Here is a 26618-nt window from a genome sequence, read left to right as displayed (position 1 = left end):
GGGAATGGCGGCAAGCAGGATCTATTGTATCTGTGCTGGATCTTCGTAAAGCATACCTTCAAGTGCATGTCCATCAGTCACTATGGCCCTATCAAACGGTGGTCATCATGGGAGAAAGGTATTGTTTAACCCGCATGGGATTTGGACTTAATGTGGCACCATCAATTATGCAAAGGATTGTTGACGCTGTATTGACTAAGGATGAGCGAATTCAGCGGGCAACATCTGCATATATTGACGATGTGTATGTGGATGAAGAAATTGTGCCTGCAACGCGCGTAAAAGAACATCTTCACAACTTTGGCCTTCTCAGCAAGGAACCAAAAGGCTACGGGACGGTGCAAGAGTGCTCGGTTTGCAGGTCTGGGAAGAAGATAATGTCCTGTGTTGGAAACGAGGCAATGAAATCCCAGCTATGCCCTGTGTTTTCACGCGACAGAATGTATTTTCATTGTGCGAAAAGTTGGTTCGAAGCCTTCCTGTGGGTGGCTGGCTTCGTATTGCAGTGGCATTCATCAAACGGAGAGCCTCCGACGTCACCACCGGATAGGATGACAAAATTTATGACTCCCCTCTCAATACAATGCTCAGAGAGGTCCTCACCACAGTGCATAAAGAAGATCCAGCACGGGGAAGATGGTGTGTTGACAGCCAGGACTGTAGTGTATGGATTGACGCAAGCTCTCTTGTCATTGGCGTGTCGTTAGTCCATGATGGAGCCGTAGTGGAAGACGCCTGCTGGTTGCGCCCAGAAAAGGACTCCCAACATAAACCTGGCAGAACTCGATGCAGTGATCAAGGGAATAAACTTGGCAATCCTTTGGAAGACAACCACCTTGCGACTATTCACAGATTCTGCTTGCGTCCATAAGTGGATTTCAGACATTCTTACCGGACAGGCTAGAGTGCGAACCAAAGCAACGAGCGAGATGCTCATCCGTAGGCGGCTCAACATGATCATGAGTCTGGTGAACGAATATGCACTATCAATGGAGGTGTCCCTGGTCAGATCCAGCATAAATAAGGCAGATTGTTTAACAAGGGTACCTCAAAGATGGCTTGATGCCATAAAAAGAACTGTTGAACCTACGCAACCTCCCTGTGCCGCATCTATGATCCCTGGTCAATCTAATCGGATTAAGGAAATCCACCAACAAAGCGGGCATCCTGGAGTCAAGCGGACCCTATATTTTGCTAAGTTGGTTGAATCGGGAGTGCAAAGAGCAGACGTCAGGGAAGTGGTCACAAACTTCGTGTGGAATGCCAGTCCATTGATCCGGCACCCGTTCGTTAGGAAAAGGGGAAGTTGGAAGTTAGGAGCCACTGGAGCCGGCTAGCGATAGACATTACTCAACACAATGGCAAGGACTTCCTGACTCTCATTGATTGCGGTCCGTCAAGGTTTGCCATATGAGAGTGAGGAAAGGGGATGTTGTGTGGATCAAAAATCCGCGAGGCAAGTGCACGACAAGTTATGGAGTTGGGCGAGTCACTGAAATAATCAGCCCACAAGCGGTGCGGGTCGACGGCGTGCCCCGTCATGTTAAAGGCATACGGTTAGTAACGCAACCATCACTAGACAACATGAGCGAATCAGAGTCAGAATCTAGCGAGGCATCTCTCTGTATTGCAGCACCACCATCAGAGAGTGACTAGATTAGTAGCCTCCCAGAAGAGACAGAGATGCTCGACCCTCAGACCGTAGACGAAAGCACAAGTGAAGATGAGGCGTGTGTGGTCCCCCTCGAAGAAGCGCCCGGCGAAGACGATCACCACCCCCTTGCCATCTCTGTGATCATGAGATCGGGGGGAGTGTGGGGAAAATGGTTTACCGTACAAACGTCCTCGTGTCTGTCTGTCCTGTGAGTAGCACGCGTCGAGAAAGAAAGAAAGAGTCTATCATGGCGGCCGTGACGTTTTGTAGTGAACAAAGTCTCGCGGGATCACGTGTGCGTGCCTCATAAAAACAGGTCACTTGTGGGTGGGAGAGGAAGGAGAAATCATTTGACATTTGAGAAGCGGCAAAGTCAGTTGGAAGAATTTGTGTGAGCAGTGATTTTTGTCAGTTGATTGTCTGCAGTACACATGCAGTCTGTCGCTATGATGTTTCTGCAATTGTTCTTCTTATTATCTATTTAAATAAACTTATTTTATAAACATCGGCGATAGAGTGTGTTTTGCAGCAAATAAAAAGAACCTGGTGCCCAACGACTATGAAAACAGGTGTGTGTAATGGTTTATACACCCATGCATAAATATTGTAGTCCTTACATGTCAAGACTGGGGGCCCACACATTGTATGCAGACAGTCGTAAGGAAACAAAGACAAGAAAAGACAGATTTTTATTCACTGGTGCTTTCCAGAATAGCGCACTATCTCTTGTTTAAAAGTCCTCTCGTACTCCAATGTCTTTAATCAGACACTGCGGCGTCGAACACGTGATACTCTGTTTTTGTCCGGCCATCTTTAGAATGTGTCTTTTCTTGTCGCTATAGGACCACAGGTGTAATCCGTGTATCTCTGCGTTTTTCTTTTGTATATTTTTTCTTTCCGTCTTCCTTGCTGTGACGTCACCTCACACATGGCTCAGTCATTTGCATGGTCAATTTAGTTTACTATAAAAGTCAGGGAATTAGTATATTAGCTGTTCTTTTGTCAGGAAACCCCCCAGGCATTACTCTCTCCTTTACTGGAGTGAGGATTCTGTAGTACTCGTTTTTTTTTGTCATAATATCATTCTTCTACGTACTACTCAATTTCCTGGTATCAGGATCTTATATATTCGTTCGCCAATAACAAAACTATGTGATCAGAGAGATTGTAAATGATATAAATTATTTTACATACAAATTTTTTTTTAATAGTTTCCTACTGTTGTCACATCTATGAAGGTGCGACTCTCTCTTGCTGTGATAGAGTACAAAAGCCAACATTGTAATCTCGTTGACAATGATCTCTTCTTTCTCACTGAAGAGTATCTGTTATACATCGTTATTTCCATGGACGGTGCACGACTGAGCGTTAATCGCTAATTAATTATCCAGCTGAATTTCCATGAACATAGTTTATTTTCAAGAATTTCTCATCCATGGAAGACATTGCTTCGTATGGATCATAACGTAGTCGTCTTCGAATACAATGCAACAAATAATATGATAAATCATTTCCTTTATTCCATTCATCTTATAATATTCTCCATCATTCAAAAGATGATCAACTTATTTAAATTACTCTTATCCTCGAATAGCTTTTGGCCTTGATTAGTATTGACTCCTTAGTAAACAATTATTATAGTAAACAACTTCTACAGAATTTATGAAATGTATTTAATATTCGTTATGGAAATGAAAATGCTCCGCTAAATGTCCGCAATCACACTGTTAGATCGCGTCTTAAATAAGAATATCCGAAGGCGCTATGGCATCGCATTTATTGATGGCGAAATGACAACTCAGATGGTTTCGACATGTCGCGAAACTTGCTTTTTCATTTGAAGTCGTCAAGAAACAATCGAGAGAAAAGCCGATGATGAAATAGGCAGACACTGTCACAAAGATCTCTATAACCTACAAAAACGGGAATTTACTTGAACTAAGCCTGTGATTATGTCAAGCACAGACAAAAATCCATCATTATTAACTCTGCTGTAATTAGATTAACACATTAAAGAAAAGAAATTCTGAATAAATTGTTTATTGTAACATTTTTTTACATTTTCGTATGAGAACTGATAAGAAGCGGATGTATGTTTAGCAATAATAAGGTTACAATAGTATAATAATACATGATATATGATAATGTTGGAATATATAGATAACTGTTTTTTTTCAATAAATTTGTCACTGTTTTTCGGTCGCGATTAAGGGTTAAAAAATGGTCAGATTAGAGGGTTTAAAACGATGAAATAAAAAAATGAAATAAAAACAATTATGAGTAAGCTCTTTTGTTAATCTAATATTTGGATAAATTACCGCAATACATAGTTATAATTCTCTACATTTAGACAAGTATTTTAAACGCTTGTCTATTCTACATAGCCATATCAAACTATTAGTATGGTTCCTTATTTTTAGCAACGAAGAGAGTATTTTTAATGAATGGCCCTTAACTGCTTTATTTTTTCAGCATCGTGATTCTGAATGAAGCCCCAAATCCTCTGCATTTAATTTCTCTTGGCAAAACATCTATTATCTAGTGCTTTAATTTTGCTTCCATTACAATTCCTATTTATTTTCCTTCTGTTAAAAGCTTCGTTTATTGCTGTCTCTACGACACCGATAATTACTTCCGTCCAAGATGTTGTTTTCTTTTTAGTTTATTACGGTTTCTTTGCATACAGACAAGAGACCAGATCGCTTGAGTGATCATCACCAAATGTTGTCAAAATATCAGTCATGGACTATTTTAAATCTGATTTAATTTTGGAATAGAAAGGTGAAAGGTCAATGTCAAGGCCTTGAAAAAGTGAAAGTTATAATTTTGGTGATGATTTTGGTTCTATTAATCTTAGTAACTCACTACTTGATTCATATGATAGCCAGTGAAGTTCCTTAGCTTATATGACATTGACCAAAACACGTAACATTGAATAGTACAGAAAAAAGCCAACATTTTGACAATTTCAACTTCTGGTCATGAGTAGCAAAAATGCAACCTGAACAGATATTTTGAGGTGCTTTAGCATAATTTTGGGAATATTTATACAAATGGAAGAATTAATATCTAAATAATACGGAAGTATGCAGTGTTACAACTTGACGAATATTCGTGTTCTACGATGATTAACTCGTTTTGATTTTGACCACGTTATGAGATTCTATCTAAAATTAATAATAGTTCTTAAGGGATTGAAAATCTTCGATTGAGGCCAAGGTGCAATTCTCAGTTTCTAGCTTGTAACATCAGAACTGTTTTCTCAATTTATACATCCGTTTCGTAATCGTGAATTCCGATCCTTAATTGTCTGTAGATGAAACATACGGGCGCTGATGTTATTTATAAAAAGGTCTATTTAACAAGAGAACCACTGGTATAAAACATCGGATACTACGGATGCATGCGATCGTGTGTGTGGGGTGTGAGTGGGGGTGTGTGTGAGAGAGGGAGAGAAAGAGAGAGAGAGAAAGAAAGAGAAAGAGAGGGACGGAAAGATACAGATATGTCGACAGATAGATTGATTGTCTTATTACATTCAGCTACGAGAAACGACCATATGTCGATTTCGATTGTTGTTAGATGTCAGCCAGAGAAAGCGAAACAGAAAACTTTCGACCGGAAGTCACAAGGTTTCATCGACTGCTTTTTTATGTCACCTCTGACGTTTACGGTGTCACTCAAACCTTTCTACCCAAACACTCCCATCGTTATGTAACAAGAGTAACGTTTATCGGTTTTGTTTTCACGTGTGTTGCCTGAGAGGCACAACGACAGAGTCAGCAGAATTATTATATTATGTATTTTTGCTGATTCGCTCTCCGATAAAAAAGGACGTTTATGAATGTCGATGTCTCGAATTAAAGAAACAGAATTGTTACAGACTTTCACTGTCAAACATATCTCTAATCATTTTTAGATATGAAAAAAAACACAGGAATAATCACCTGCAGTTGGCGAGAGAGTGGCTAAAAAAGCAAACATTCGAATGATAAATTTCAAACAGCTTGTTCGCTTTCTGAGCATGCGTCCATTTTCTATTGATCGGATTCTGCGTTTTGTCAAACCTCTTTGTTCAAAATAAAGTTCACACATCTGCTACGACTGCCAATGGCATTTCGCAAATTAACAACATTGAACTCATTCCAAAACTTAAGCTTGATGCTCTGTGAAACGGACAATAGTGCTATTTAACAAGTGTCTTATTGACGACTTAGTTTTGTAACGATTTAAAATGACACAAGATATACACACACTTGAACTTGAATGCCTACTAGACACTGTGTTCGATTGTCTAAGGTTTCTCTGTACAGGGGTTTGTCAAAACAACCTAACATAAAAGTAAATCCAGACGAAATATTCAAAATCACATTTTGCATTCGCTCCCCAAATAAGATCTCCTCACTATGGCTAACCCAAATTAGCTTTTACGAGGAATGGTGAATCTTCTCCAAGTGATGTTACCTCAAGTAATAACACGAAGCTGGATACTTCACCAGACTAGATGAATTCTTGTCCTGGAATCTAGCAAGACAAGAGAGCAAAATGAAAGATATACTACAATGTATAAAAATGGTTAAATGGGGAGAGGAAAATAATGTTCTCAATTTCTTTACTAACTCAATGTTTGAGAGATAAAGAACTTTAATGGAACATTCGAATATCTATGTATCTCATATAGAGTTCAAGTGTTAGCCCCAGGTTGTGGGCCCCTTGATTTCTGAGAACTTCGACTGAAGTAAAATAATGCGTATTTGCACACACACACACACACACACACACACACACACACACACACACACACACACACACACTATTATATAAAAGGAACTTTGTTTGTGTGTGTGTGAGTTTTTTCCCTATGGCCTTCTAAACGGCTAGTCTATTTTTTTAGGGTTTGTATCGTAATATCTTGATAAGTATTGATAATCAATAGCTGAAAATAAAAACCCGATGAAAAAAAGGAACAGCCAATTTTTACGCAATTAACATCACACATGCATTTGATAAGTTTTATTACCACCCAAGCAGAAAGGCTCGGCACATAAAATCAACAGAAAGTTCTTTAAAATGACAGAGGTACGTTCAAAATGAATGTTTCTGTTTAGAGCACAATCGAAGCATGATAGCTGACTTTTTCACTTTAAACTTTAATTCAAGCCATTATATATGAATATGATTGTATAAAATGAACATTAGGTTTTCTACAATGCGATGTATTGTGGACTAAGTCACTGTGTGACGGCATATGAGGGCGGACACCGCGATAGGTCCTCGACTAGAAAAGGCAATCATTCGATTTAATTGAAAAAAGAACGATTTCACCGATTTCGATGACTAAAAATATGGGAGAATGAGCCATTCGTTGATTATCATTCAATCACGAGCAACGTCAGGTCTTCCTGCTAATATATATATATATATATATATATATATATATATATATATATATATATATATATATATGTATATATATATGCATATATATATATATATATATATATATATATATATATATATATATAGTGTGTGTGTGCATTCAAATCACACTATTTCATTTAAGCCAACATTATTAAGCATAAGCCGTACCCAGCCACGCGTTGCTGTAGCTCAGATTGTTTAAATAAACCCTCACCTAAAAAAAAGACACAATTTAAGTTTTTTTTGTTAGAAGTCATTAGTGTGGCAAACTATTTTTTCATTATAAAAAATAACAATTAGAGAGAGAAAGAGAGAGAGATAGAGAGAGAGAGATAGAGAGAGGGATAGAGTGAGTTGAGAATATATGCGACGGTGTGTTTTGTCGGCATAATCTAAGAAAAAGAGCGCAGCAATGTAGTCAGGAGGAAAAAAGATATCATTGCGGCGTCATATTTAAATGATAGGTTAGCGTTCGTTTATGATGCGGATACCGTTAATCCCGATTATAAGAATAGTCAGAGCGTAGCCTATGACAATGGACGGAATAAGACAGGGAGAAACTTTATTATTTGTGAATTGAAAAATGGAAAGGGTATGCTATATGTATGTATGTTAATGGCGATGCAAGCATAATATCGTAAGAAAATATAGAATTTGATCCTATCTTTACTTGAAGCGATGGAAGCATAAAAAATGAAGATAGAAAAATAGGAAATTCTTTCTCTGCAGATGTGTTGCGCATCGGATGTAATGTAGCATTTTATCATCACGAGTATTGTGGCAGAAATTGTGGTCTTAAGCTACATAAGTTAGTGGCTAATAAACTAGACATATTAAATTTGTATTTGGCATCTGCTGTTGTAAACCTACGACATTTTGGTCCAGAGGGGAATTTCTGCAATCAAAATATTATATATGGAGATAACAGAATTCGCTACTTGAATATACTTGATAAAAATTTCTATTTGTTTTATCATAATTAAAAAGATTAATGAATGATTTATAATATCACTAGCACTTTCAATTTTTCGTCGAACATCTTCAAATAACAAAAAAAACCCCCAAAAACAAAACAAAACAAACAAAAAAAAAAACAACGAAGAAAAAGGTGGAGAAAAGAAAAACATTTCAAATCGAGAAGTCTTTGGACGTCAAAAACAAGAAACAGGTTTAGTTCCAGAATAATGTTCACAATTTAATTCCAGGACGTAAGATTAAGCGTCACAAGATAAATTGTAATTATGTTACATATGTGAAAATATAATTTATCGTTTTATACACAATGTTATTTATTGTATGCCATTTTCCATGGAAGTTATTAGACTAACTGAATTTTACATGTGTATTTCCCTCGTCAAACGTTTTGTGTATGTTCCTTGTCATAAGAATATTTTATATGTTACTACTACTACTACTACTACTACTACTCATATAAGAATAAATATGAAAAGAAAAATAATATATTGTTTTATAATATGCGTAAACACTGAAAGAAAGTTACTATTTTATAAGGATGCACGTATTTCTAAATTAATTATGTTTTATAGGCATTATTTTTAAAAAGAAAAGTCATACTTAATTTTAAAAAGGTAAGCAAATATACAAAAACTGGTTTTAGGAACAACCATTCTTTCTCTTTTCTCAGTAAGTAGACCGGGATACTTATACGAAAAAAAAAAGAAAAAAAAACGAAGCTTAAAAATAAGTGCACTGATAGCATCTTATAGGTGAATGTCATTTACCTTAGCTTCGCCAAGGCTTTTAATTTGTGCTTGTAGTGAAATTCTCTGCAATGGCTTTGCAAGGAAAACCTTTTTAACTGGCTGACATTCTCCATGCTCAGTCGATTTTAAGATAGAATTCTTTATCTCATAAGTAGCCATCTGATATGACACACTTTTATTTTTAGTCCTTTTCTTAGCAAGACCATCTCAATGGAATTCGAAATAGAAAAGTATGCTACTTAAGATAAAGAAAGGAAAACTAGAAAGAAGTGTACAATCAAGGGATAGTGAGAACTATAAATATATGGGCGTTCACCAAATAAACAGCAATGAAAGAGAAGATTAGAAAAGAATGCACAATAAGAACAAGGAAAATCCTTAAAAACTAAATAGTATAAATAAATAAATAATAAACAGGCAGTATCCCTAGTAATATGCTCTGGACTCTTCATAGAATGGACAAAAGAAGGATTCATATACATGTAATAAAAAGAGAAACGACTGTGCACAATACACTGCACCCAATGAAAAATATGAAGAAACATTATAAGTAAATATAAATAAATATAATATATAATATGGGCTATACAATAAAAGAAGTAAAAAAAAATGCATAACCCAAAATACAAAAGTCTTATTACCGCTACCAAAATTACCATGAAAATAAACAATGAGAAATGAGATACAAAAGGTTAGCAAATCAAAAGGGAAAGAGGAACATCTACATAGACGATTTATAAAATGATTTAATAAATTGCAATACATTGCAATTGACGTAGCTACGAAAAGGACACTTAAACAGATAAACGAATTCGCTACAAACAGCCACAAAAACTAATTAGATCCGAATTTACTATATAAAGGCAAGAAAAGTAGCAAATGTAGACCCTGTGACAACGATACAAAGTGAACACATTTTAAACACCCAAGCAAACGATATAAGCATATGTCTATTGGAATATAAAAGATATAAAATTGTGGAAATACAGACAAATTCATTAAAAACCCGGATAGAACAACGTTCTAAATAATAGATTTCGCTGCTCAAACAATTCTTAGGATAAAGATCATGGAAGTAGAAAAAAAATCTATACAAATGTATGAAACTTTTTGAGAAGTGAATGAAATATGAACCACAAAAGAATGAAAAGGGGGAAATTCACCATACAAATTAAGTACAGATACAAACAGGAGATAGGAAAAGTTCGCAAATGCGGAAACTAACACACATAGTCAGATAAAGCCAATCAAGCAGAGATGAACATAAATATAATAATACTCTGGAAGGACACGTATTCGAATTATTAGGAGCTTTCTTAAAATTTGCAACAGTAGCGAACACTCTGATAACAATTACGATAGTGCGAAATGAATTGCAAATTTCGATAGCTAAAACAAAGACTGTAGCGTACTTCTCACATTAATTATGAAATGAATTCAAACAATATGTTATCAACAGATTGGAACGTTTATTCATATGATCGCCCAGTAGTTGAAAAGCCAAGATTGTGAAAAGGGGGAAGACAGAGATATAATTACTTCTTTAAAACATAAGTGATTATGACCCGCCTGACCAAGAGAGCATAGAGTAACAACATGCTGACCATAAACACAAAGATGAGGATATATCAAGCCTGCGCCCTCAGCATCTTACTCTACTGCAGTGAGACACGGATCCTGTACACGCGTGAAGAGCGCAGACTAAATGCCTTCTATCTGCGCAATCTAAGAAAGATGTTAGGCATTACATGGCAGGATCGCGTTCCGAACAAAGACATTCTTGCCAAAGCAAATCTTCCAAGCATGTTTGCTCTCCTCTCCCACAGACGTCTGCGCTTGCTAGGTCACGTCGTTCGCATGCAGGATGGCCGAATCCTCAAATACATCTTGTATGGCGAGCTTTCAGTCGGCAGCAGACCAACCGGTAGATCACTTCTCAGATTTAAGGATGTGTTCAAAAGGGACTTCAAATCTGGCAACAACAACCCTGTTGACCTTGAATCCTACGTTTCAGTCCATGACCCCTGGAGGGTCAAAGTCAAGAAATGTGTCGGCTGAGCGAGGAGAGAAGAAATGAACAATGGAAGGAGAAGAGAGGCAGGCGAAAAAGGACAGCGATAGCAGCAGCATCGACAGAGCCTTACAGAGAGAATCCCCGCGGGAAGTGCAACAGAATCTGCCGCTCCCACATAGTTCTGCCCAGTCAAAGCAACAGCTGCCACAACTCATGGCAACCTTCAGGCGCCAACAATAAGTAATTATATATCTTTTTTTTGTCTTTTAATTATTTTAACATTTTATCAGACTATTCTTAAACGCGTGTTCTTATTTTGACCGGTTTTCAAACGGTTGCGTCTGCATTTTCCCTCTCTTTATCTCCCACTGTCTCTCATTCCCATACACACTCATTCTCTCATTGACCCTGCCCAGCACACACACACACACACACACACACACACACACACACACACACACACACACACACCAGCTATTTTACCCACCTTAATATTTATAATATGTTTACATTTTGATGGATTAGTATTTAATAAATAAATATGTGTTTGTTTGTTAAATCGAAACTTTGGAATATCACTCTAAGCCATATTAAATATTAAATATATATGCATGTGTATATGCATATATATGTATAAGTGTGTGTGTGTGTGTGTGTGTGTGTGTGATCACCAGGGGTGTGTAGCAGATGTTAACCTTTTAAATAAAAAACGATCGACCATGTGAGATACTATCAGATGTACAGCAATAAAAATCTATAATCACAAAGATTTATTTACGCATGCAACAGCATTTTAATTTCTAATATGTGATTTCAATTTTTAAGTTTTGAATTTCTGAATATTATTGTATGTCCTTTAATGCATATTCAATTAGAATAAAAACATTTTGAATGTTATTTTTTTTAGTGAATGGAGATGCCCTTTTTATAAATATTCAATTAAAGATCGACAATTTTGAATATTATTTTCTACAATTTTATTTAATGAACGAAGGCATATTATATGCATATTCAATTAAAAATGAAAATTAAAAAAAATTATTTTTCTAACATTATATATATCACATGGCTTTATTAAATTTAAGCGATTTATCAACGAGAATTTTAATAGAAGCCATTCATACTATCATTTCGTACGAACTTTGCTATTCTCAGAATCAAGAGACCCCACCAATCTCCAAACCTCTATTGCTAATGCAGAAAAGATGAAGTTTACCCCTGGGAGGGAGGTGCACAATCAGGTCTATAGTGTACATAGCGAAAGTTCTATTAAGTGAAAAAACTGGGAAAGAATAAATTTACATCCGAATGACACAAGGAACTTTCAAACAGAAAATGTACGTTTACAATAATACTTTCAAATATCGCAGTAAACGTTGCATCACCTTCTTAGAGATGGGATTTCATGTAGCCACATACATCATATGAAATCAAATGGAGAATCATCGATGAAAATAAAACTTATAATTACAGTTTTAAAAATTGCTCACAATGCACCACAGAAAATTCAACATAACAAAAGAAATTAACGACCCTTCTATAAACTGCATACACATCAAAACTCAGGTCTTCAAACTATGCTCATACAGAAAAAAGTTTCTACTGGCTAAGTAAATTAATAAGGAAAACACATAACTCACTGAAAACCATCAACTCCTATCCGTGTATCGGTATAACACAGCGTAGGGAAATACAAAACTTATTCATTGATCCAATATTATTCTATTTAAATTATACCACCCGAAATTACTGTTGCTAAGTAAATTTCATATCCGTATCTTTCCTAACCTACAATCACATCCCCCAAATCACAAATATCTTAAATTTATATACACTTTACCATATTCTTATACATGTAAGTATTCAAATATATTACAATATTTTATTACTTAAATACCTTGAAATATACTTATTGAGTGCACTTAAAAACATTAAAAGATATATATGACCAAGATTTAAATTTAACAGATGCAAACAGACCCTCTGATAGACACATCATCGTAATGAGGTAAGAACTACCAAAACTACGATATCACATGACCTCATACAGAAACCGCTACATAAATATGGAAATAGCAAGCATTTACTGACTCATACGTTATTAATTTTTACTGAAAACAATAACTCCTACCGACTGTCACATTTCACCTTAACATCTAAAAACGCCCACTTAAACCTAGAAAAAACTATTACATAATCACTCCTCTTCCAAGAATAAATATATAACACATGAAACATATATAACACAAGGAACATATATTAACACAGAAATCCTTTAATAAAATTAAGCATTAATTAAGTTGTATTTTAAATAGTAACAATAATATATTACAATTAAAGTCTAGACAACGATACAATCCGGCTAGTTTTCTGTGTGCAGAACGGGCTGTACAGAACTCCTCTCTCTATTTGTAGTCTATAGACTTGGAACTTGATACTTGAATAAAAATTTAGACCTGTGGAACAAAATCGATTTAGCTTTAAGACGGTAAAAATAGCTGCTAACGGGGTCAAAATAGAAAAAAAAACAATTGAAACCAAAGAATAAGCCGATTAAACCTGTTACTTCTGTGCATGCACAAATATACATTGATAGGTTGAAGTCTTTTAGTTTTCATCGTTTTCTTTTATATCTGTAGAGAGCTTAAACGGTAGCTACTTTAAACGTTTTGGTTTCGATTCTAGCTGATGATATCCAAGTAACCTTTTTAAAACTTTTGAAATCATCAATATATGTTGGATGCAATATATATATATATATATATATATATATATATATATATATATATATATATATATATATATAACTAGTTTATTATATTAAAAACATCACATCAAACCACTAGGGTCTTTGTGCCTTTTTTTCTCCGTGGACTGTAAAATGCTCAGAAAAACAATTGAATGTCCTCTGTTTTTTTGGGTCACCCTGTAGTAATCAATAAAGAATTGCCCCTATAATAAAAAAAGGCTATTTTACGATCGGGCAATGTCGAAGACTACTACTACTATGTATTGGGTACAATATAATAATCAATAGAGGATTGATCCTATAAGTATGAAATCTCGAGATCTGCATGAATTAAAGTATATTTAAGCGTATTTTACGCCTGGCAAGTCGGACGGTCTGCTAGCACATGCGCGCGTGCGCGCACACACACACACACATATATATATATAACAATTAGTAATAGAAGTAGATATGTTGTTTTGACGTTAGACAAAGAATTACCAAATGTCCGTAAGTAATAAATGTAAATATGTAATAATAATAATAATAATAATAATAATAATAATAATAATAATAATAATAATAATAATAATAGTTGTTATTGTTGTTGTTATTATTATTATTATTATTATTATTATTATTATTATTATTATTATCCAAGAATTTTAAGAAATGTCTGAAGGAGTGTCTGAATCAATATGAGAGAGGACGAAACTCTTATATAGACAGGTAGAGAATTACTGTTAAAGCAATACTAATTAGAACAATATAAACAGATTTAATATATATTTTAGCACATTCGTGTTATTCTATTGAAATATAGGAAGAAAGGCACAGGAAAGCAAATATTTATCAAGTAACATTTAATATAATTATAAACAAATAACATAGTTTCTATTGTCTTTCCCGAGAAATTTTATACATATTTGAATTTTATTAAAGTACGACCCATATTAAGTTTTAAGAGAGTTATGTCCGCATAGTCCTCTTAGATTTTCACGTAGAAATTTGAGACAACCACCAATATTCTTTTCCGAAAAATTTTACGAATTTTATTTATTTAGAAAACTTTTAAGGAATTCATAAACATTGAGTATTATTCTGTTTCCAAAATTTTAAGATAAGAATTGATTATTCGTATACTTTAGATTCTCGTGGTGTAGTGGATATGTACTCGAAAAAAGTCAGTTGTAAATGTTGCACTTCTGGAGGTTGAAAGTTCAGTCCTCACTATAAGTGATACTCAAAATCGAATTGCGAATTAATTAGGACTTGTACCCAATCATGACTGACGGAACGAGAGCATGCTATCCGCCACTAAAAGCGCCCGTTCGAAATTCCGTGCACATTCCCGACTTTAACAGAAAGATTCTTGAGTTCGACAGAAAAATTCGCTAAATCGACAAGATAAACCTGAAGAAGGTCGGAGGTTTCCTCGACAGAAACGTTGTAAAAATCACACTCTAGATAAAAACAGCAGTTCTAAGGATCCACATAATACGAATAAGAATTTATATTATAAGATACTCGTTTTATAAAAGTAATTTATTATTCTAATAAATTAAATCCATAAAAACAGAAAAAAAATCACAGTAAAACATACAATTAAATTTCTTTTTCTTTATAAAAATGTTTCGTTTTCTTTTCTTTTTGTCAGTTACATTATTCGTTAATATTTTCGCAATTATCTTTATGTCAATACGATAGCGTGTGTATTATTTTCTGTGTCACGCTTAATTTTTATGTCAAAAATTTCTTGTCATAAATAATTTTACCAAGAATTATCATAATTTTTGGTTTCGGTTTCGATTATATCTGATCGCACTTCAGTAATCTATATTTTTAATAAATAATTTTATCACGAATTATTCATAAGTTTTTGTTTCGGTTTCGATTATGGCTGAAGGAACACAAGTTATATATATATATATATAGATATACATATATATATACTAGCAAAAGTACTTGTTGTTGACTGGGTTCAAAAACAGCCTACAGAAAATGGACTCTGATTTATGAAAGTATGATAGGTTATGAAAAGGAAGAGTTGTAAAGAGATAGCTTCGAATTTCGGGGTATCAAAACCAAAGCAAAATATGATGAAAGTAAAAATAAAATAGATAACCCCCCATAATTTATTATACCATCCTTATTCACACTGAAACACTTATCACAATATTCTGTGGATCTATATTAAAAAACCTTGTTAAACGTTGTGACATATTTCAATTCTATGGAGGTCAGGCGCAAACGAACACCACATAATTTTATTATACCATATTTCTTCAAACTGAAACATAATTATAAAAGTATACTTACGCAGATAGATATGAAAAGTCTTTATTAAAGTTTGTGCCTATTTCCATTCTATGGAGGCCAGGCGCGAACGCAGACCCCACATTTTTATTATACCATCCCTATTTAAGTTAAAACATACTTATCAAAGTATTATTATGTACATCTATATCAAAAACACTTATAAACTTTGTTTTAAATTTTTTATTTCTCTACTTTGTGGACCAGGCGTGTACGCAGACCCCACAATTTTAATGAATCATCATTATGGCAGATCAAACATACCCATTCTTGTGTTTCGATACATCGTCTATCATTATATGTGAGCAGTTTTCTATAATAGTCAACCATATAGGAGCCTAATTGTGACCAGACAGACACAGACGTTCAGCTTTATGTATATATATATATATATATATATATATATATATATATATATATATATATATATATATATATATATATTTATATATATATATATTTATATATTGTTATTGTCGTTTTTTCAAGCGATACATATGGTTAATATTGGCTCCGCCTCGAAGCTTTTTTTTTTTTTACTTAGAAAGTCGCCCTTTTAATTTGTTTGGATGTATATAACATTTTTATCTATTTATTATTTTTAAAACAGTAATAAAAAAATGTTATACATATATTCATAAGATTTTATTTCGGTTTCGATTCAAGCTAATGCACCCAAGTCATATGGATATATTTTTTATTTTTGAAATCGTAACTTTATAATATATAAAAATCGATAGAACACTAACTCTATAATAATATATACGAAATCTGCAAGAATTAAAATACATTTAAGCGCACTTTACGAGCAGGCTTTGCCGGGCGTCCGTGCTAGCTTAGATAAATACTTTTGCAGTTTTAACAAAAAACTACAATAACATCAGAGACTCCATTTACACCTAACATCTACAGAATTCCAACAATACATCATATTACATGTGAATGAGTTTCCTGTAGAATTTCCACAGGTCCCGTTAGTCGCTAGAATTAAATCCATGATTTTTTTTTTATTTAATTGCAATTTAAATGTTAACTTTAGACTTCAATCAATGTAACATTCTATCCGAATGGAGATGTGATATTTTAACTTTTCGTTTTTATGAATGTAAATTCATTTATATATTTAAATAATATCATTTGCTAAAAAAAAACAGCTTATAGTTAAATCTACTGTCAAAAGAGGATAACCAACATAAGACACCATAAAAATGAATACCATAAAAATGTTATCTATAAAGAGGTATTCTCAAAACAGTCCTATCAAAATGGTCGCTGTAAAAACGAACTCTATATGACGTTCTTTGCAAGATAAACATGCGCGGAGAAAATATTTACCTCCGACCTTCTTCAAATGTATCTTGCCGAACTCGGGAATGTTTCTGCCGAACTCGGGAATGTTTCTGTCGAACTCGAGAATTTGGACAGAATTTCGAACGGAACCGTTTATAATGGAACTAAGTATAGGCGACCGAAAAATACAATTATGAATTAGTTAGGACCTCTATCTAGTCAGGTTTGTGGAAGAAGAGCATGCTACCCCCTTGAAGTAAATAAAAGGTTCCGTTCGAAATTCTGTTCAAATTCCCGTTCGATAGGAACATTCCCGAATTCGACAAAATACGCCCGAAGAAGTCGGAGGTTGCTTCGACCAAAACGTTGTGAAAATCACATTTAAGATGAGATCAGTCATCCGAAGAATCAAAATAATATGAACTTGAAAAATTCAGAAGCGTTACTTTTTGTATATCGCTATTCACATTCTACAGATATTAAACATCAAAATCTCGGCAATGCTATGGAAACTGTCTAAAAAATTCCAGATTGACTCTCTCATACTAAGAGATTTTAATGTCATGGTTATGTATTGGGACTCAAATCTATTTAGTTCCACCATGTATGCTTAGATCTTAACATTGAACTAATTGAAAAGAATGTCTCTCACTCGGAGGAAGACTTTTACTTTTATAAACTTAGTCTTATATTTGAAATGAAAAACGGTTATATACAAAATTTAGTACACAAAGTTTAGACGCTGGAAGTGGACTCGGTTTAGCTAGAATAGGGAACAGAAATCAATAATCATGAAACGGAATACGACATCATATTGAAATAATTTATTTAAAAAATATTTTAGTCTTAACACTTCTTGTGCTAGCATAAAACAAAAAATGATAAACTTTGATTTCAGTTTTGTAATTCAATTGAACTTAACTACTTTGTTTTATGTGATAAAATTATGTGATAAAATTTGTGATAAAATTTGTGATAAATCATGTGATAAAATTATGTGATAAAATTTGTGATAAAATTTGTGATAAATCATGTGATAAAATTTGATGAAAATCTAAAATTATTTCCATATGAAGATATTTTAAATATTTAGAAAATTATTTATAGAAATGTAAACTATGAAAGTTTGAATTACGTTTTTGTAAGAAAATACTTTCAGATTTTAAATAATAATAAAGAAATATAAAAAATTAAAATGTACGTAAAATCAGGAACAAACAATAGGACGAGAACGGGTTGGCCCGGGACCGCCTACCTCTGGAAGAGAGAGACTCCTCAGCTCCAAAACAGGTTGCTCAAAACAATTTAGTTTCAACACATTGAGTGTTGAACAGTTCGATTAAATTACTTTATGTTAGATACGAAAAGTCTCAGTTCTTGGTAAGAAGGACACAGTTTCCGGTGAAGTCCATGCTTCCGTAAAGAAAGATGAAGAAGGAAAACCCACTTTTCACAAATTCGTTAGTTCGTTCCAGAAACAATCGCCTCAAAACTCCACTGATCTTCGCACTCAATAACAACACCGCCTCGTAGTCCGCTACACACTATCTGCCAAGTGGTCTCCCGCCGTCACCTTTATGCCAACGATCGCCAACCAATTTGCATACGGCCAAGTTCACCTCTCGCCAATCCTCGCAGCTGCGAGATCGCGTTTCCCATAAGACCGACTCACTGTAATGGCGGTGTTTCTGCCTTCGGATCAATTACTGCCCTGCACACAAACGAACCCTCTTACTTCGAGAGCTAAGGTCAGTCTCACTTTTAAAGGGGATTGGCTGGACTTCTTTATCTTCATCGGAGCTTTCAGAAGGGGCGTCAGAACTATCAGCATTAGCGTTAGGGTTCGCAGTCATACCATCAGGGATGCGGGGCATAAGTCGGATCCACAGTCCATCGTTGGATGGTTAACCACTACTGCTACTCGCTAACTGGTTTGTATTTACGGACCAGACATCCCTTACATGGCGTGGAGCACCATCGAACAGCACGGCCTGCTCACTGACGATGCTGGTGATTCGTCCTCTTCGAAAGTTGGTGGTGCACCGGCTATTGAGAGGCTTCACTCAAACGGTGTCCCCTAACTCGTACGGCCCTCCTGTTCCCCGCCGATCAAGCAAACGATATCCAGTGGTACACTCATAGCGAATCTGCGTGTATGCGTAATTTCCTGACTTTCTACTGGAGTGCCAAGTTGATACCTTTTATCACCGCACTGAGCTCTGCCAGGTTGATATGACCAGCGCCGTCCGTCGGTCGCAATCAGCAGGCATCCTCAATCGCAGCACCATTCTTATCCAACAGCACACAATCGCCAGAGAGCTCGCATTCACCCACACGTTTAGTTCGTCCCTGCACGCACCAGTCTCCATTGGCGGGGTCATCCTGCTTTACCCTGTGATGGTATCCTTCAGCATGCGAACCAACAAGTCGTCTGTTGTTTCATCGTCCCAGCCTTTGGTGACTGCACTTGCTCTCCTCTTAATGGTGCTTGTTGCCGCACGAGTCTATCCACGCACTGCTAGCCCACAATTTTTTCTACACAGGGAGAATACAACTTGCCTCGTGAAGACATCGGGTACTTCAGGAACTGCAGTTCCGCCCCCCCAACTTCAAGGCCCCTCGCTCCTGTCGACACGAGTGCCATCCTCCAAACGTTCTGGGTCCTTGCAAATCAGACCAAACTCGGCCAGTGGCCAGTGTGAACTTTACGCGTGATGATGACACAATGTCTTCGTTCACATATATGTCATCAAGGTACGCCGATGTTCCCTCTTTTACTGTTTCTTATTGTGACAACACAGCGTTGACGATGGTCTCTATTATTTGGGGTGCCACTATCAATCCGAAGCCCATTCTGATAAGGTAGTACCTCCTGCCAGCAAACACCACCGTCTGAAATGACCACATCGTCTCGCTGACCCGGACCATCAACTACGCTTTTCTTTGATCTAGCAGGGACACATTGGAACCCTGCATCTGCCATGAACGCATTCACATGCGCATTTAGTTTGAGGTAGTCCATCACTGACCTTATCTTTGCTTTGTTGTCCTGAGCAACCACCGTCAACGGTATCAGGCGTTTGGGAATCCAAGTTCTCATAGGGGTATAGAATACATTCCTTGATCTATTCGCGGATGTCCTCTTCCTATGCAGGCCTCATTTGGTCGGGCACATGGTACTCAGCTACTCTGTTCCACAGTATGGCTGGCTCCTGGTTTTCGGACCACCTTCAAGAGGCGGTCAAAGACTTCTGCTGCTGGTTAAATTCGACAGTAAAGTCTAGCTGGCCGATCCTCAGCGCTGCACACACTGGCGCCCTCTACTGAAACTGTGCTGCCCCCATCGGCGATATGTGGGCACAACCTAGTGCTCTGATAGCCTAGAAGCAGGCTCAGCGCTTTTTCGAGCGCTACAGCGCACACCCCGCAACATGTCCGTGTTTCTTTACTCTTCTTCTTCCAAGTGTGACAGAGGTGCGCGCACACTGGTGCGGGAGCATCCGAAATCGAGGAATGCTGAGCACAATGTCTCGTTAATATAGGCCAGAATGATTGGAAGCGCCTCATATATTTTCTGCTTGGGGAAAGAGTCGACACTGGCACCTTGTTTCCGCCTCCATTTTTTGCACAATCCCGGGACATATAACCAGTCTCATTATACGAGTAGCAGCGAACGGCTGTCAGTCGCCGCTTGCAGTTCCACGCAATGTAGGCCTGGCCATCGCACCTATAACACACCACCACACCACGCGGGTTGGGCCCCTGAGACGGTCTATGATCACTCGGTGCGCACTGTGCAGCGGCGACTACCAGTTCTATCACCTCAGTATTCTTCATCACGGGCCTGGCCCGGTCTATCAGGTCATTTAGGGATAACGAGGCTATGCTTGAGCTCACTCGTAGGAGTTGCTTTGCTTCGGTTGGTAACCCTCCCAGAAATTTGTATGCCAAGGCCTGCTCAGGCAGCCCACCGAACAACACCGTCAACTTCGTCAGCTCGGCCAGATACATGTCGACAGTTTCGCCTGGACGTAAGTGTCTAGCCCTAAACGCCAGACACAAACGAACCCTCTTACCCCGAGAGCTAAGGTTAGTCTCAATTTCATGTTCACAAAAAGTTTATTTTTATTTTATTTTTTCATGATAAAGCAAGATGTTTCCAGATAGTTTCGTATTTCGTTTCATGCTTTCTTTTCATATTTAGCTAAACCGAACCCACTTTCGGTGTCTTAACTTTATGCACTAAATTTTTGGATTTATCCTGAAAAATTTACATAAAATCTAATACAGTTCTGTCCAATGAAGCGAATGAGACAGAAGATTGTGGCATCTTGTTTGACTTGTCCTGCAAGCGATGTAAACATTTCATTAAAGCTGCAAATATATTCCAATTTCACATTTGTTACTTCTATAAATTGATTCCTGAAATAATGCATGCCTCGTTACACCGCTGTTTAAGAATAATGTCTAGGACTCTGCTCTCTATAGTACTATATAGTAGTGGCTTTTAATTCAATTTTGTTTCGATTTTTGTCAAAATATGTTTTCTTCTAAACGTTTTGTAAGTTGGATTAAATTAACAGAATAGAGTTTATCTATTTATTAATGAACGAAATTGTTGTAAAACTATATTAATTTTTGGATTATGTAATACTGTTTAAATCTTTATCAATAAAAGTATTTAATGTAAATAGTTTCCAAAATATAAAATATTTTCATATATGAGGATATAATAAGAATTTAAAACTGGTTTAAATTATTTTTATTGAATAGTTTAAAAAAATTTTAAATCACAAAGAAATGTAATCTTCTTTCGGCTAATGATAAAATAGTCAAAATGACTTACGGACGAAAAGGAAATGCGTTCATATTAACGCCGTTTTTATGTAAATAAATAATTTATTAATACTAAATATAAGGTTTTAGCAAAAAGAAAATCGCTATGACGATGCTCGTGATTGAAACTAGGATTTTCAGTTTGACAGCCTCACAACTAAGCTGTTTCGACTAGCTATCTCCCTTTTAATGCTAACCATGTATAATTGTACTGACTTAGGATAGAGGGCTATTACTGCCGCTGTTGTTGAGAGCATCATTGATTCATTTCAACTTAATCAGATGATTGTTGTTGACATTCGTTTCCCCGAATTATTTAAAATTCTTTCTAGAATGACATCGAATACATATGGAATGGATCACGTGAGGGTTGCCAACATGGATTTGGACTTAGCTTATTAAGGTTGTCAGTCTGTGTCACCGTACCATCGTAACCCTCCTGTTGCTACAGTTTAAAAATGTCAATTTGAAAAATCTTTCGAGATAGATAAATTATTTTTTTGAAAGAAAATGAATTGAAATATAGTTTTTGTGGCTAAGAACGTATACCGATATTCTACAATATATATATATATATATATATATATATATATATATATATATATATATATATATATATATATAAGGCTTTTTATATGAGATGATATATATGATTATTTCCACAAACAACGCCTCAAGTCACACAATGTAAGGCGCAGACCGGAAATCCTAACGTCGAATTTCGTCCTCGTTTGAGATATCAGTAGAACATTATATATATATATACACACAAACACACACACACACACACACATATATATATATTTAAAGGGTCTTTATGCGTGTGTCTGTGTATGTATGTGAATTCGTTCTCTATGGATTGGAAAGCAGCTAGACCAATTTTTATCGAATTTCTCACGAAGGTATTTTATCTATTTGGCAGTATTCTTAGATAGGTTTTGTATCGGAATGTCTTTGATAGATATCGATAATCGTTAATCGAAATAATCCGATAAAAAAAGAAAACGCGATTTTGACCACAGTTAACACGTTACGCAGCCTAACCTCACGAGACTATTTGAGAAGTTTTATTACCACACAAGCTGAAAGGCTCGACATATAAACTCAACAATATGTTCTTTGATATAACAAGGGCGCATTCAAAATGAACGTTTCTGATTTAAGCGCAATGGAATAATGATATTTGACTTTTTCATTTTAAACTTTAATGTGAGGCATTATCACCGCACAAATAGAAAGGCCAGACATAGCAGGTAATCAATTGATTTGTTCGAAAATAGGGCAATTTTACCGATTTCGATGATAATAAAGATATAAGAGTGTGAAACATTCGTTGATCATCTTTCAATCCCGGGCAACGTCGCGAGGAGGATGTGGCAGCTGTTCCAAGACAAACTGAGTGATAATTCCCACTGTTCTTGCTGTAGTATGAGGCGGCACACAAGAGATTAAATACCACATTTTCTTTTGTTCTTTATCTTTCTTTATACTTGCTTTAACAAATGGCAATATAATAAACGCATCCCACATTTTACTCTAAACTTAATAGCGTTTGCATTTCTCAGCAAGGATGAAGATAATGACGCAATTTTTACTTTACTGAATTTGAATGGATTCAAAACGAATATATTCGCGTGATTAAAATGGTAGATGACATCAAAGAATGTAGATTGAACGTTTCCTGAAAAAAATAGAATATATTGCATCTTATACGTTGATATATGTATATTTATAGTTAATATTTAAATTATATTCTTATTTGTTATTTAGACTATATTTAATTATTAAATTATATAGTTATTTGTTATTTAAACTATACAGCTCCGTTCGGTTCTGACAGACTATGTATATCCACTAAAAGGTGCATACGCGGGAATTTTTTGTGGAAAGAGTTGCACAATCTCCAACAACAGTAGTGCTCAGTGCATACGACTACCTATATTAAATACCACCGAATAGTAAGCTCCGATAACTTTTTATCCTATCCTTGTACTTGTTTGTTAATATATCTTTCTTACATCTAACCCGTGTTTTATTTAACTCTTTTTTACGGCCCGTGTAAGCACATATAGTTCACAGTACATTTATAATACACAAACATGACATACCTGTCCCCTGCTGCTCCCCCTGAGGAGATTCGCCGACGTTTAGGGGGAGCTGGATCTTTTAAAACAATCCGCATGCAAGACAGACACAAGACGCTTTATTCACTCGCCGGTATTTCGACACAGCAGAACTAAAGTGAATGAAGATCTTCAGCTTGTGGTTTCCTTCTATCTATTTGCAGACCGTCGCCCCCTTATGGGGATACCTGTTTAACCCATCTTGTCTCTTTGGCGTCTCATAAACCAACCTACTATAATTAACTCGGCTTTTTCAAACCGGAACCTGGACACGTTTTGCATACCGTGCAACTTGATCGGTCCCTCAGTCATAACATTATTCTTTGACCCTTTCTGCACCTGCAATGCTCGGTCAACCTATCGTTTCCCAAGATTGAACTCTGTTATTTATTTCGCTAGAGAGATAGACAATTAGATAGACAGATAGTTAGCTAGCTAGATAGGTAGATATAGATGAATATATATATAGATAAATAGATAGATGGATAGAGATAGATAGATAGATAAATGATTACCTGATTTATACCCGGCGTTGCCTGGCGTTTACCTAAGACCTTTAATATCAATAAAATCAGAGATAGAATATATTTTAACACTTCAGGAGTAAAACCTCCCCTCTCAAGCAAGAGAACAAATGTTAAATCCGTCTAAATAAAAGAAACTTCAAAATAATTTTCTCTATTTAGATAATAATAATAATAATAATAATAATAATAATAATAATAATAATAATAATAATAATAATAATATTTAGCATACAAATATTTTATGATTATTGTAAAATAAATAAAATATATATAACATAAATAATATTTATATTAACAACAAATTTAATAATTTAATTATTTAATGATTTAATTGTAAAATAACATATCTATAACATAAATAATATTTATATTAACACAAAATTTCTCACATAGCATAAATAATATGCGGTGTAAGAAACTTTGTGTTAATATAAATATTATTTATGTTATAGACATGTTATTTTACATTCACACAAAAGTTGGGGCGAGAGTTCAATAGTGTATACATTACAAGAGTTCAATAGTGTATACATTACAAGAGTTCAATAGTGCATACATTACAAGAGCTAGAAAATAAAGAATAATTTAATTAATGCTTCAGATTAGCTTAAAATGATTTTGATTCTCACAATTATTTATGCCAATCTTAAAATATAAAATTTTTTTCAAGAAAATTTAAATTTATAGGAGGCAATGCAACGCAAAGGTGTAACAGATGGACACAAACAAATGCAAATAATGGTGGAATAAGCTATGCAGATTAAGGTTATTAATAACATATATATGTATGTATATTATATGTTGTATAACGTGCTTTTACTTGCGTCCGCATGATCAGGAGTAGGATCATTATTTAAATATTTCGGGAAAAATACCCTCGTCAAACAAGTGTTAGACATTCAAGCGTGCATATTGTAGACGTGAGCAATTCCACAGAAATCTGAAATTGATACACATAATATGCGCGGTTAAACCCCAAAAACACGTCTGACAAACTATTCCTATACGACTCATTGATCTGACCATTTTGCTTATGCTGACGCAAGTAAAAACACTATATATATATATATGTATATATATATATATATATATATATATATATATATATATATATATATATATATATATAGTAATTTATAAAATATATGGCGATTAAGCTACACTGAATATTCGACGTTTCATCCACTCTAGGACTCCTCAGGCGGATTCCTCAGGGTTATGCGCGAATTCTGTGGTTGTTTGTCGTTTTTGTATGCCTCTCTTCTATCGAGATTTTAGTTAACCAATCAGCTTTCTATATCCACCGCGCCCTTCCTATCAGCCAATGGGCATGCATTTTATCGGACAAAGGATCTGCTTTAAAACTAGGTTAGTGTTTTTTTTGTTAGTTTATATATAAATATATATATGTGTACATACATATATGCACACATATATACATATATATACATACATATATGTATATATATGCATATGTATTTATAAATTAAGTAATTATATATATATATATATATATATATATATATATATGTATATGTAAATATATGTTGCATAGTAAATGGTGAATCTGCATAGCTTATTTTACCATTATATCTTTATTTACTTCAGTTTGTATCCATCGTTATGCTTCAAGTTGTATTTCTTTATATGAAATAAAATTGCCTTTATATACGCAAGCAAACTACATTAACCTCTTATACATCATGCAATAACAAACTGGAGATGTTTTCATTGAGCATTTTTTTTACCATCAAATGACGAAAAACAGATGAACCTTTAGTACTCAAAATCGTTGTTCAATTTAACTTATCCATTTTTCTTTAACAGGCAAATGAAAAAAATATTTTTAGGTACATCATTAAGTAAACCTCGAAATTTGACACATGAAAATTGATCTAATCTTATGATATCCAATAGAAGTCATATTGAGATAATAATATAAAAACATGCAAATAAAGAAAAAAAATTCTTAGTAACATTTGCTA

The 26618-nt window shown here is 35.0% G+C and overlaps 2 protein-coding genes across 6 annotated transcripts in view; both read left to right on the top strand.

The window, feature by feature from the left end:
• Nucleotides 1-26618, top strand: part of LOC145258264 (carbohydrate sulfotransferase 1-like) — a 209328-nt gene that overhangs the window by 18316 nt on the left and 164394 nt on the right. The window lies entirely within an intron of this gene.
• Nucleotides 10396-10857, top strand: LOC145258053 (uncharacterized). The gene has a single exon (XM_080115778.1). It carries the CDS (start codon nucleotides 10396-10398, stop codon nucleotides 10855-10857), a length of 462 nt encoding a protein of 153 aa, XP_079971904.1.

The sequence above is a fragment of the Euprymna scolopes genome, chromosome 33 (genome assembly GCF_053919585.1).
Source record: "Euprymna scolopes isolate OS-2025 chromosome 33, ASM5391958v1, whole genome shotgun sequence".
In the NCBI taxonomy this organism is placed as follows: domain Eukaryota; kingdom Metazoa; phylum Mollusca; class Cephalopoda; order Sepiida; family Sepiolidae; genus Euprymna; species Euprymna scolopes.
Note: the sequence above shows the minus strand (reverse complement) of the source record. Positions and strands in the feature narration are given on the sequence as shown.